This window comes from Mycteria americana, chromosome 3 (genome assembly GCF_035582795.1).
Source record: "Mycteria americana isolate JAX WOST 10 ecotype Jacksonville Zoo and Gardens chromosome 3, USCA_MyAme_1.0, whole genome shotgun sequence".
Taxonomy (NCBI): Eukaryota; Metazoa; Chordata; class Aves; order Ciconiiformes; family Ciconiidae; genus Mycteria; species Mycteria americana.
Window position 1 is genome coordinate 11,627,102 of NC_134367.1, and position 12,150 is coordinate 11,639,251.

The 12,150-nt window shown below is 34.4% G+C and overlaps 1 protein-coding gene across 1 annotated transcript in view; it reads left to right on the plus strand.

Moving 5' to 3' along the window:
* Positions 1-12,150, plus strand: part of WDR35 (WD repeat domain 35) — a 48,577-nt gene that overhangs the window by 2,776 nt on the left and 33,651 nt on the right. Inside the window, exons 4-10 of the mRNA XM_075497870.1 lie at positions 315-407; positions 1,932-2,060; positions 2,280-2,413; positions 3,817-3,982; positions 4,079-4,224; positions 6,547-6,672; positions 9,878-10,063. Of these exons, the coding sequence (XP_075353985.1) occupies positions 315-407; positions 1,932-2,060; positions 2,280-2,413; positions 3,817-3,982; positions 4,079-4,224; positions 6,547-6,672; positions 9,878-10,063 (980 nt within the window). The remainder of the gene's footprint in view (positions 1-314; positions 408-1,931; positions 2,061-2,279; positions 2,414-3,816; positions 3,983-4,078; positions 4,225-6,546; positions 6,673-9,877; positions 10,064-12,150) is intronic.

A 12,150-nucleotide genomic window follows, 5' to 3' on the forward strand; every position in this document is an offset into this window, starting at 1 on the left:
TTTTGTCAGCTTCCCAGACTAACACGTCAGAGGTGGTCAGAAACCGCAAAGCTATGATTTGGGTTTTGCGTATTGAAGCAATATTCTGAGCAGAATTTGGAGACGATGTTACTCAAGTGCGTGAATACAGAAGCAAAAGGAGCTGTTTAGCAGAGTTTTGAAAGAGGAAACAAGTGATACAGAAAGAATGCCTAAAACGAAATCGAAGTCAGCAGTGCAAATTTCTGAAAAGCTCCAGGTTGATTAAGTTGGATGTGGTGGTTTTTATTAACTGATTTAAATGGTGTAAATAAAAAATTTGTATAATTTTCTAGGTTCTGTGCAAGTAGTGACATGGAATGAACAGTATCAAAAACTAACTACCAGTGATCAAAATGGACTCATCATTGTGTGGATGCTGTATAAAGGTATTTTACAGGATAAATTTGAGATGGGATAATATTCCATGTTGTGAGAAATCTTTTTTTCTTTTCTTTTTTTTTTTTCCCCAGCAATTTTTATAATTCTTTTTCAGACTTTTTATTTTGCAGACTGTAAAGCTCAAAATAGATTTAAAACAATTCCCAAGATTTTATTGTAATACTTGTCTACATTTTTCGTAGTGTAGTCACATATAAAAAGGCATTTGTCCTGCAGAGCTGCCTTAGGAGAATATATCAGTTCTTAGCCATATGCTTGGTAAACTGCAATAAATTTCTTATTTCCTTATCTCTGTTAGTTTATTCCCTTGGAGGAAAATAGTGTATTGAACAAAAAAAAGAAGCAGTGCTTCTTTGTGTAGGTTCTGTTCTGGATATCATTGTAATATTTAAATAGTTCTGCAAAGTGCATCAAGCACAGACATACTGGTAGAACTAGAAGAACTTAGCAACCCTGCTTAGAACATCAATTAAATACTTTTGTAAAAACAATCTTCAGAAATGTTTAATTAAGGCAGTGAACTAATATGACTAACCAGTGTATTGCTGTAATTGGCTTTTATTGTTCTTGACCTTTTCACACATACATGTACTTCTTTAATACACTTAAATTCATTTGAAAGCCAGCAAACCTCGGTCAAATTAACCACTTTCCAACACATGTGGGAAAGAAAAAGAAAATAAAGGGTTTTCTTTTTCTCTTGGGGATTTTTGTGTAATGAAAAATGGAAACAAATAAAGTCTCGGCTCAGCTTCTCATTTCAGGAATAAAGATTATCACTTGATTAGTCTTTCTGCGTGATATATGGTGGCTACTGTCACATAAATAATCTCTTAGTTTTGGAAAAGAACCAGTAAATTACTTAATACACATTCCTATCAAAGTCGGTTGTTCCCTCCGTTTATGTTTCCTAGTGTATTATTGTCAGTTCTGAAATTAAGTAAGCACGGATCTCTTCCTGTAGGGCCCCTCTCGGACTTTGGCTCCCCTCTCCGATTCCTCATTTATCAGGTTCTTCTTGGAAATAAGTAGCTCACATCTGAACACTGGGTTTCACAATAATTATATCTGTGTAGTCTGGGGGATTCTACAGTGTAGTCTTGCTAGACTTTTACAGAAAAGGCGGAACAACTTCCTTTTTAATTCCTTTCCAAAATTCATTGCGACTGTATCTTTTTGTTGTATATTACATTGCAGAGTCATATGTAACCTACTGTCTCATGTTTACTTATAAGCAGACCATTCTTAGGTTTCTCCATTTCATTGAACACCTAATTTGATTGTTTGGTAACTTTTATAGACTTCTAGTGTGTCTGTATTATGTTTTATTTGTTTTTTTTAACAACTTCAGGAATTCGTGTTGCTAAGAAATGTCATTATCATCCTATTTGCTTATCTTTTTAATTGAGAGTAATTTTACTCTTTGAATTCAGTGATTAGCATGTACCTTGAATCCACTAGAGGATTATCAAATCAGAAGTGTAACCCAGTTTTTCATTCACTACTAATAGGTGCTTGGTATGAAGAGATGATTAACAATAGAAATAAATCTGTTGTTCGAAGTATGAGCTGGAATGCTGATGGACAAAAGATTTGTATTGTATATGAAGATGGAGCTGTGATTGTTGGATCAGTGGATGGTAAAATTTAAGCTCTACTGATTGTTGTGGTATTACATAGCTTTTGTTTTCAGTATTATGTACATAGTGGCTCTGTTTCTCTAGATAAATACAATTAATAGTTACTTTCTAATTGTTGCTTTGGCTTTCTTTAGCTATTTCAATTTTTACATTGGTAGCTTGCATCCTAGTTTTAATTTTGTGGTATGTTTATTAAGTACAATCAATGTTCTGTTACAGGCAATCGAATTTGGGGAAAAGACTTGAAAGGTACCCACCTGTGCCATGTGGCCTGGTCCTCTGATAGCAAAATTTTACTCTTTGGAATGGCAAATGGAGAGATTCACATTTATGGCAATCAGGGAAATTTTATTGTAAGTTCATGGTGGCATAATAAAGGTATTAACTTCAACAGGCGTAAAACCTTACCTCCTCTTAATTTATTTCATGTTTGTTTGTTTAGTTGGTGGACTTCAGTACTGAGAACTGGACAAGGTCTTGTGCACAAAGTTTTTGTTCGAGATTTATGCCCTGCAGCTTTCTAATATAAATATTTCTTTCTTGGTAGCTAAATTAATATCACATCAACTGATGCCTTTTTTCCTTGCAATAGTTATTGGATATGTAAAAATATGTATGGTGATACTAATCAAATTAAATGAAGCTCACGTTAAAAGTACTCGCGTGCTTTTAGAATAAAGCAGTAGTTTATTTTCCTATTGCTCCTGTCATTCTTTATTACATAAGGAATGTTACATGCTTCAGAGAAAGCCTGGTAATAAGTGGAAAAATGAAAGGAAGTAACTATAATATTGCTGCATTCCTACAACTTCAGTTTACTTATGTTTATCTACTTATTTGGTATATTTGCATATGACTATGAAAAAATGCTAAACAGAAATAAAACACTGACTTTGAAAAGAGCAATGTGTTTGGAACCACGTTCTTGACTTTTAGGTGCCTATTATGGTGAATTTTCTCTTCCTTTTCTTCCCGAAGAAAATATCTGTTACCCTTCCCATTTTATTTTCTTTAACCTTCCACTGTATCTTTCTTCCCACTAAGTTAGTGTTTCTAGCATCTGCTGTAAATTACTGAAATTCTTTAAGTTGTTGTTGCTGCCCGCCGACCTTTTATCAACAATATGTGTGGTTGTGTGTGCCTGTCCTTCCTTCCTCCCTCCCTTCCATAAGTTACCTGGTAGCCCTCCTCGAAGTAATCCAGGTGCACTCTTATCTTTCAGAAAAAAACCTTACCTGTGTTACCAGATGTACAGGGCTAATTATTACAAAAGTGAACTTATCTTAATTGGTGTTCTAATTTGGACACTTATTTTTTTCCAATTATTTTAATATATTATTCAATACACTTTTATCAAGAAAAAGCTGACAAAAGGTTTCTTTTTTAAAAAAATCTTGTGGCCAGGAATGGTTTGAGATTATTTTTATTTTTTGCAAAGTTCCAGTGGGGTTCCTTGTGTGTGTGGTGGGGTGTTTTGTTTTCTTTGTTTTTAAGTTACTTTTCAAAGAATGAAAATGCCAACATTAAAGTACTTCTTTGTAGTTAAAATAAATGTCTTCATATGTCTGATCTGGCTTTGAATAAGGAAGTTTTTCAAACTCTTAAAATTTTTTGAGAATGTGAAAATTTTTCTTGGGAGAGGGAAAAAAACTTTGCATAGATATCTGGTCTTCTGCAAGGTATCAGTAGAGATATAAATTGTTCTTCTAAATAGCATGTTGTATATGACTTTAAATAATTAACTGTTCTTGTCTAGGTGAAAATGAAACTGAGTTGTTTGGTGAACTTAACTGGAGCATTCAGTATTGCTGGAATACATTGGTACCATGGTACAGAAGGCTACATTGAACCAGATTGTCCTTGTCTTGCTGTCTGTTATGACAATGGAAGATGCCAGATAATGAGAGATGAGAATGACCACAGTAGGTACAAAATGAGGGGTGCTAATTACTCAGCTACTCTTGACCCAAAACGTCTGCTTGTGTTCATATCATTAATGTTTATTTCTTAAAAACTAGATCCTGTTTTGATTGACACTGGTATGAACGTAGTATGTATTCAGTGGAACCACTGTGGAAGCGTATTGGCGGTGGCAGGCTCCCTAAAAGCAACTTCTCAAGACAAAGATGTAAACATTGTGCAGTTTTATACCCCGTTTGGTGAGGTAAAAATATTTAATATACTTCTATAACGTAAAGGATTTTTATCTTAGTGTGTTTTGTCTATGTGGTCATTACTGGTGGATTTTGGATGCCAAAACGTAGCTGTTTAGTGTGTTTAACGTGCTCTAAGGTATCTAGTATATCCATCTGGATCTGGAAAGATGACACAGCACCAGGTACCTTTTTAGAACAGCAAGTTAGTGGCCAGCACAAAAATCTGAGTGTATCTCATAAAACACTAAATGAAGGGATCTGTATAGCGTCTAACTTTGAACACCTAACTCAGATACCTGAGTTCAGACTATAGTCAATAAGCGGTTTTGAATGCTTAGGCAGCAGTTAAGATGCTCATTTAACATCTGTGTATCAAATCTGGAAGTACTTGTCTTTCTCCACTGGCTGCGTAAGAGACCTAGGCATCTGTAGATTAGGAGTTTAAAATACGGCAGTGAATGCTTCTCCCTATTTTTATGGAATCAGTGAAACTGAGAAAACGGCATCTGGTATCAGTAAAAGCAATGGGTCAGAAACCTCAGAAAAGGTGAACTCTTTCTAATTTTCATTTGTCTGTTGGGGATATTGTTTTGTAAATGTTTTTTGTACTTCCTGTCTCTTTTATAAGATGTTAAATGTTCAACAGTTGAGAGACTCCTCCAGTCACCATCCCTGGAGGAGTTCAAAGAACGTGTAGATGTGGCACTTCAGGACATGGTTTAGTAGGCATGGAGGTGTTGGGTTGGACTAGATGATCCTAGAGGTCTTTTCCAACCTTAATGATTCTATGATTCTAGGACAACTTTCCTATATATTTTTGTTCGTGGTGCTACTCTTGCCTTGCAAGGTAATTTCAGGTAATGTCACTTTTCCTCCTAGTAATATATCTGGAAATCAGTAAGTTAGTGTTAGGTATCAGAGTGTGAGGAAGTTTGTCCCTTGTACAGAGGAAGTACTCATCAGCCCTGAGGGTGACTGTGGTAACGGTAGAGCTGTGAGCTGTGCTGTGGAAGGAGTTAAAATCCAACATCATCTGTAGGGGTTTCCTTAGTTGAAAGTATTAAATGGGAGCAAAGGTTTTGGCAATAACATTACATCTCTGGTTTCTAATGTCCTTCAGATTAACTGAAACAGGTGTTCCAGATTCTGTGTCTAGTGCTTAGAGGTAAATTCTTTAGATTTTAGAATTGTTTTGTACTAGTTCTGATATTCAGGTACAGACTTAACTTTTTGGAAGATGGTATCTTCTGTGAATAATGTGTGACCAGTATTTGGATGTGATATTTGCATCTGATCAAAGGCATGAAATAGGTACTAAACTGTTTAAGTTCATTGATAACAGTTTATTTAGGCACAAAGTTATGCCCTCAAAAGGAAAGTTAGATCTAAACATAAGTATCAGTGTTCTGCTCAGTAAAAAGTTGTATTTTTTTTAAAGCCTAAGATTATTCAAAATCTTACAGTAAATAGTAGATTAATGTATCCTTTATTACATACATCTATATTATTTGCAAACAAAAATCTTCCCACAAACAAGTGCTCTGTTTGAAACAAGTTTTTGAAACAAGTTTTTTGTTTCAAAACTTGAAAACAAGTTTTTGAAAACTTTTTTTTTCAATTGTTTCCTTCATTCAACTTCAAATTCTACAGCAAAATAAAGATATAAAAAAAAAGATGGAAAATGTATTTCTTTGCAAGCTCTTAAATTGTAAATGGACATCTAACTGCCTTTCTTAGACTTTTTTTCAAAGGGAATAGAGAAGAGGAAAGTGTCCATCACCCCACTGCAAATTGTGTACCTCTGCAGCTGATTCACTGTATGTTCTTGACATAGATTAGCTATATGTTTTTATTTATTTGTTTGTTTAAACCATCAGCTGTAGTTAAGGGTGTTGTACATCAACTGACTAATACACTTCCAGCATAAATGAAACTTCTGAGGCATGTCAGGTATCAGTACTATTGTTGAATTTATTTTAGTAGTGACTGAAATTATAAAGGTGATTCAAATTACCAACCAAAGGAAAAAATGTTCATACTGTCATTCTCCATCTGTTATTTATTTTAGTAAGTTTGAACTATCAGTGAGTCCTATTTTTTCTTTCTCTCTGACAAAAAAAGAATTGAGGCAAAAGAACACTTTATAGTAATGCATGTTAAATATCTCCCCCTTTGTTTGGATGTGTATTATAATTTGGGAGTCATTATGGGGTACTGTAAAGAAGATCTATATTTGGTTTTCATCAACTATCAAAACTCTTGTTTATGTGGTTTAGAGTGGTTTTCCTGTTATAAAGTCAGAATCTCTTTCTTCCCTTGTTTTAAACAAGCATTTACGCACACTGAAAGTTCCTGGGAAACAGATATCTGCCTTGTCTTGGGAGGGAAGTGGACTGAAAATTGCACTAGCTGTTGATTCTTACATATATTTTGCAAATATTCGTCCAGATTACAAGGTATGTAGGAATGTGGCACTTTAACTGTATTAATAAGTTTCCTGTTAGTTATTCTCTTTCTGAATGGGTTGAAAAAGTAGATTTCTTTAATATATAAATCAATGCTTAACTTATGATTACTGTTTCATCAACACTACTGACTTGAAGTTTTAGTGGAATGTGTCTGTCTGTCTTGGTGATGGAATGACTTAGCCATTGCTTTTATAATGAATTTGTGATTTTATTTTCATAATAAGGAAATGTGTGCTTTGTTAATATTAACAGAATTGGGCATGGTTCTAAATTTGGTAGTAATTGAGGCTGTCATGTAGGTAAGGCTCCAGTGTTTTCATTGCTGTTTGGTTAAACTGAGTGGGCTACGTGATACAATGGGAATTCTTTGAACCTTACTTTTACTGTCATTTTTTTGGTGGTGAATTACTAGTTTGAACCAGCAGAGTTGTATAGAAACGTGAACAGTAGAAATGAATGCAATCTGATAGGCGTACTTCCTACTTACAATTCAATTCCCAATATACTTTTTACAAGTGTGTATTCAGCTAATTCTAAGTAATGTTTTTATCTTGTCTACCATACAGGGTGTGTGTGTGTGTGTGTGTGTGTGTGTTTGTCTGGGTTTTTTTAAGGAATTAGGACTATTTCACTTAAATTTACAGTTTAACAAAAAATAGCGATTACTGTCCAGTATATAGTATTGTATACTTTCTCTTTCCAGCACAGGATATGTTCTTTAATCATCAGTGTGTAACCACTGTGATTAAAGAGAGAGTTTAATGTGAGGAACATACTGCAGCTATATTGAAATGTATTGTTCCATTTGTGAAAAATCATAAACACAAATCTGCTAGGAAGCACTTTCAAATAGTTTGTTGTAAATCTGCAGGAAAAGACTTTGGAAATTTGAGCTAGAAATTAGCCTTGCAGGAAGTGCTACCTAATGTTTATTCTGGGAAATGTGTAACAGCTGGAACACAGGCCTATTGCTTTTTCTTAAACTCATCCGTATCTATGAGACCATGTGTATTTCAAGATCTGTCACAGTTTGCAAATGAATAATATTTTGAAACCTTAGTTTTGGAAACTGCATGTGTAAGCGCTCTCTTTTTTTTTTTCTTTTGCATATTTAAAGTGGAAAAAGATGTGAGCAAATAAATTGAGCAAATAAACTCTTAACCCAGTGGTAGTATACTCAGTTTCAATGTTAAATATTTTTATGGTGAATGATATGCGTTGTCCTTCAATAAATAATACATATTACTACCGCTATGTTCTTTCTGATTATATCAGTAACTCCCTTTTAGGAACTAGATATTCTAAAAGGTGACAGTCATTAAATGGTAGTGATTCAAAGCTGTCATTAATTTAGGCTGGATTGGAATTAATGACCTGGAGATGAAGTGTTAGTTACCAATCTACTGAATAATCTAGTTTCCTGTATTTTTCAAGTATTACCATAATAAGAGAAAGGGGGTTCTAATTTAATATGACAGTAAAAACTATGAATTGAGCTGATGTTTTTTAAACTATTCATAGTTTACATGATATCTTTTTGAAGTTGTAATACTAATTTAGAGTTTATATCTCTAGTTACATTTCTTCTGGTGTATATTACCTTGTTCAAATGTATGTTGGATTTCACTTTATATCCGCATCATCCAGCATTCTGGGATCCTTGGCCACTTCTTGAAATCAGTTTTAGATTTGACAAACATGATTTACAGTTTACTGACTTGTTACCTCATAATTTACTCCTTTCATATAAATTTTGAATATTCAGAATAGTATAAGGTCCAGTTTGCATCTCTGGGAAGGATCCTGTGGGTAGTGCTCTCGGTTGTCAAAACCTATCTTTATTCCAATCCTTTTATTGTTCTTCCTGTATCCAAAATGAGCTTGATTTTCTTGAAAATCCAAGTAGGTCATATCAGTGGGGTCATCTTCATTCACATGCCTGTTGCCTGAAAGATCATAAATAATAATAATTGATAATAATAAATGAACGAGGTACAACTTCCAGGGCTAAAAAAACCATGATGACTGTCCAGTGTGGTGTATTTATCCATGTCCATCTAATTCCTTTTTTTTTTTTTTTTTTTTTTTTTACATCTCTGCCTTGTGTGAAAGCTGGATTTACTGATTTGTGATTCCCAGAATCATAATGCTTTTTACATCTGCCCACTCCTGTTCCTCTGGCTATACTCCACAGCATTGTGTTCGAATTCCCATAGAACTCTAATTGAGTGAAAACCATTGGGTTCTGACAATTTACTACCATTCAGTTTATAGATCTATTCTAAAAGTTCTTTTGCTGATACTTTAGTTTATTGTCTCAGTTTCATTCCCTGTAGAGTGTGGGAACCCTTCTGGCCAGCTCTCTAACGAGCTTTCTCCTCTCTCTCTAGTGAATGCTGATGCAGGGAATTCTATTAGTTTTTCTACAATTGCATCATCGTCCTTAAGTGATTTGCTTTATATCTCGTTTGTTTGTCAGCTTCACCTCCTTTCTGAGATATTTTCTGATTCTGCTGTGTTAGAAAGGGTTTTCATTATTAATTTCTATAATTTAAATCAGTTGAATGCAATAAACTACATCTTCATGGTTTTTACAGTGTTTGGATATTCCATTTCTTCTTTTGCCTTTTTGCCCTTTCTTCTACTTGTTATGTGAATAATTATATTCTTCTGGGGGGAAGGGAGGGTTTTTCTCATGTTACTAATGTGGAATAGGTGATGTGAGTTACTATAGTGCTCTAATATAATTGCTTATTTTTGTCTGCTTCAGGAATTGCACTGTTTGAGGTGTTTATTATATTTCCCTTGGGAAATGAACTTTGGGTTTCCAAATCAATAGTCATAGAGCAAGCATTTTCATGGCAAAACCATCATCACAGTGGGTATTTCTGTGTACCCGCTGAACAAGGAAGAAATCTTGTTGCATTTTGAGGTTGATCCTCCAATTCTGATTGCGATAGGTTATTCTGCTTGATGGGAAGGCTTCTTTTCCCAGTTTAATATTATGCAAATAACTTATTACCAGAGCTGTGTTCACATACTTTTAATAAATCAGTTAATCCCTTGACAGGTAAAGAATATTGAATACTGATTGTGTATATGAAATAAACACTTTCTTTCATAGCTGTGAACAATTTATTATTGAATTCTTATAATTTCTGATAGGTTTTATCAAAATTGTTTCTCTTGGCAGTGGGGTTACTGCTCCAATACGGTTGTTTATGCATATACCCGACCTGATCGTCCAGAATACTGTGTAGTCTTTTGGGACACAAAAAACAATGAGAAGTATGTGAAATATGTCAAGAGCTTGATTTCCATAACAACTTATGGAGACTTCTGTGTTTTAGCAACTAAAGCAGATGAAAATCAACCTCAGGTAAAGTCTTGCTTTTAATTTTCACTTGAAATGCTCTGTTCCATATGTCAGTGCTTTACAGTCAGAATAAGATGAAATGTAAGATTCTGAAGCTGTCTGAGTGTGTCATTCAGTTGAGCACTTGAATGGGCTCAGTGTTTAAAAACAAAGAACCCCAACAATCAACAAATTAATAGCAAAAATCTGCAGAACCGATTAACTACCTCTATATTTTAACTCCTTGTAGCCATTAGTAACTTAATGAAAACTGCAGCCTTCAAGATTAACGTTCTTTAGAAATATTTAGAACAGTTCTCCAAAGAAAAGCTAAAAGCAGGAGAGCATCAGAATGGTAATGAATATTTAATCAGTCAGAAGTGGGGAAAAAAAGGGGAATTTTTTAGGTGATATAAATCACATGTAACTACAAACTGCTCTGTTTGTTTGTTTATTATTTATTTTAAATGTGACAAATGATATGATAAATGTATCCTGTGGTTAACGTACGTTCGGTTAGCGTGATGCTGTTACATAGTTTTTCTTACTGCGTTTGCTTCTGAATTATTTTCTATATCACTTGTATATTGCTTACAAAGGAGGAGCATGAGACGGAGTCAATTGGTGCAACGGTAAAAAAAATGCTTTAGCGCTGCTTTGCTTGATTGTGCAATAAATAGTGTACTGTCATATGGATTGAAAATATGGTATACATGGCCAAAACCATTTGGTGAAACTGAGTGCAATAAAATGAGATTTTTCTGGGCTGTATTTTTAAAGTAGGAAACAAACAGTGGAGAGACTTAGTGTAACTTTCTTGAGCATAAATAAGAGATTTAATTTTAGCATCTGAAAATTACAGATAATAAGCATCTTTCAATTCTTTCAAAATGGCTCCAGTGTAATTATTAACACTGTGGGGGGTCAGCTTTTAAGAAATGAACTGAACAAGCTAATCCTTTGGATAGCAGTTCATTAGAGTTGCTTTCTGAAAAAGAGATTTGTTTTGCAATAGATTTTGGTCTTGAAATTGTGATTTCAAGACGGCAAAATGAACAGCAATAGCTGATGGGGCAAAAAAGAATAATTTTGGCAGGAACTGTTTAAAGGTGTTGCAAGCGGATGTGAATGTCAGTAAGTTACAAAGGACTTGATACCCATAGCAAAGATACCCATAGCAAGGCTTGAGCTTTCTGCTTTGATCAAATCGGACGATGCAAATTCCCTTGTCCTGGCACCACCCTGTGTAGCTCATGCAGCCTCTGTCTTGGATACTGTTACTCCATCACCCCTTGGTGGTCTCTGATCCAAGATCTCTGATCTCTGGTCTCTGACTTCGAGTCTCAGAAATAAGTAAAAAGGGCATAAAAGAGAAATTGATTAAAGAGTGACTGTTGGGATAATTTACCAGAGAAGAATTAATATAAACATAATGGAAATGAACAATAAATAGTTTAAAAAGCCAGGTGTGGTTTCCCACAGAGGTGGAAAAGAGAAATTTGAGAATGCTGGTGGAAAGTTTAACTCATGAACAAAGAAATAAAAATACTATTTGTGAGAGGTGTTTATTGGTGGCAGAACCAGAAAAATAAATTATTTAATGAAAATAAATCCTTGTTCGGATCTTTTTCTTTGCAAGAATGAATTTCATACAGTAGCTGAAAACCTGAATTCTGCCATTCTCATGTGATTAATAAGCTATCAATCTGTCAGCTTAAAGGGGTAAACTGTACAGTTGCTATAGTCTGCTACCACAATTACATGAATTGTTCAGGAGGTGAAACAGCTATCAAGAACTAATTATCTTCCATTTCCTGGAGAGTCAGGATAACAGCTCTTAGGAGATTCAAGTGTTGGCAGCCCTGTATTTTTTTTTTTTTTTAATCTAAAGACTTTACAGTAAAAGTTGCTACTTAATTTCCACACTTCACATTCAAGACATTCTTATTTCCCTGTGCAATGATCATAAAGCTATTTAATCCTTGATTTAGTTTTGGAAAAATGAAAACATCAGCAACAACAATGAAGCATTGATGTCTAGGTCAATTTTTATTTATTTGCATCTTCCTGAGTTTAACAGACCAATCTGAGGTATCTGTGCTATCAAAGCC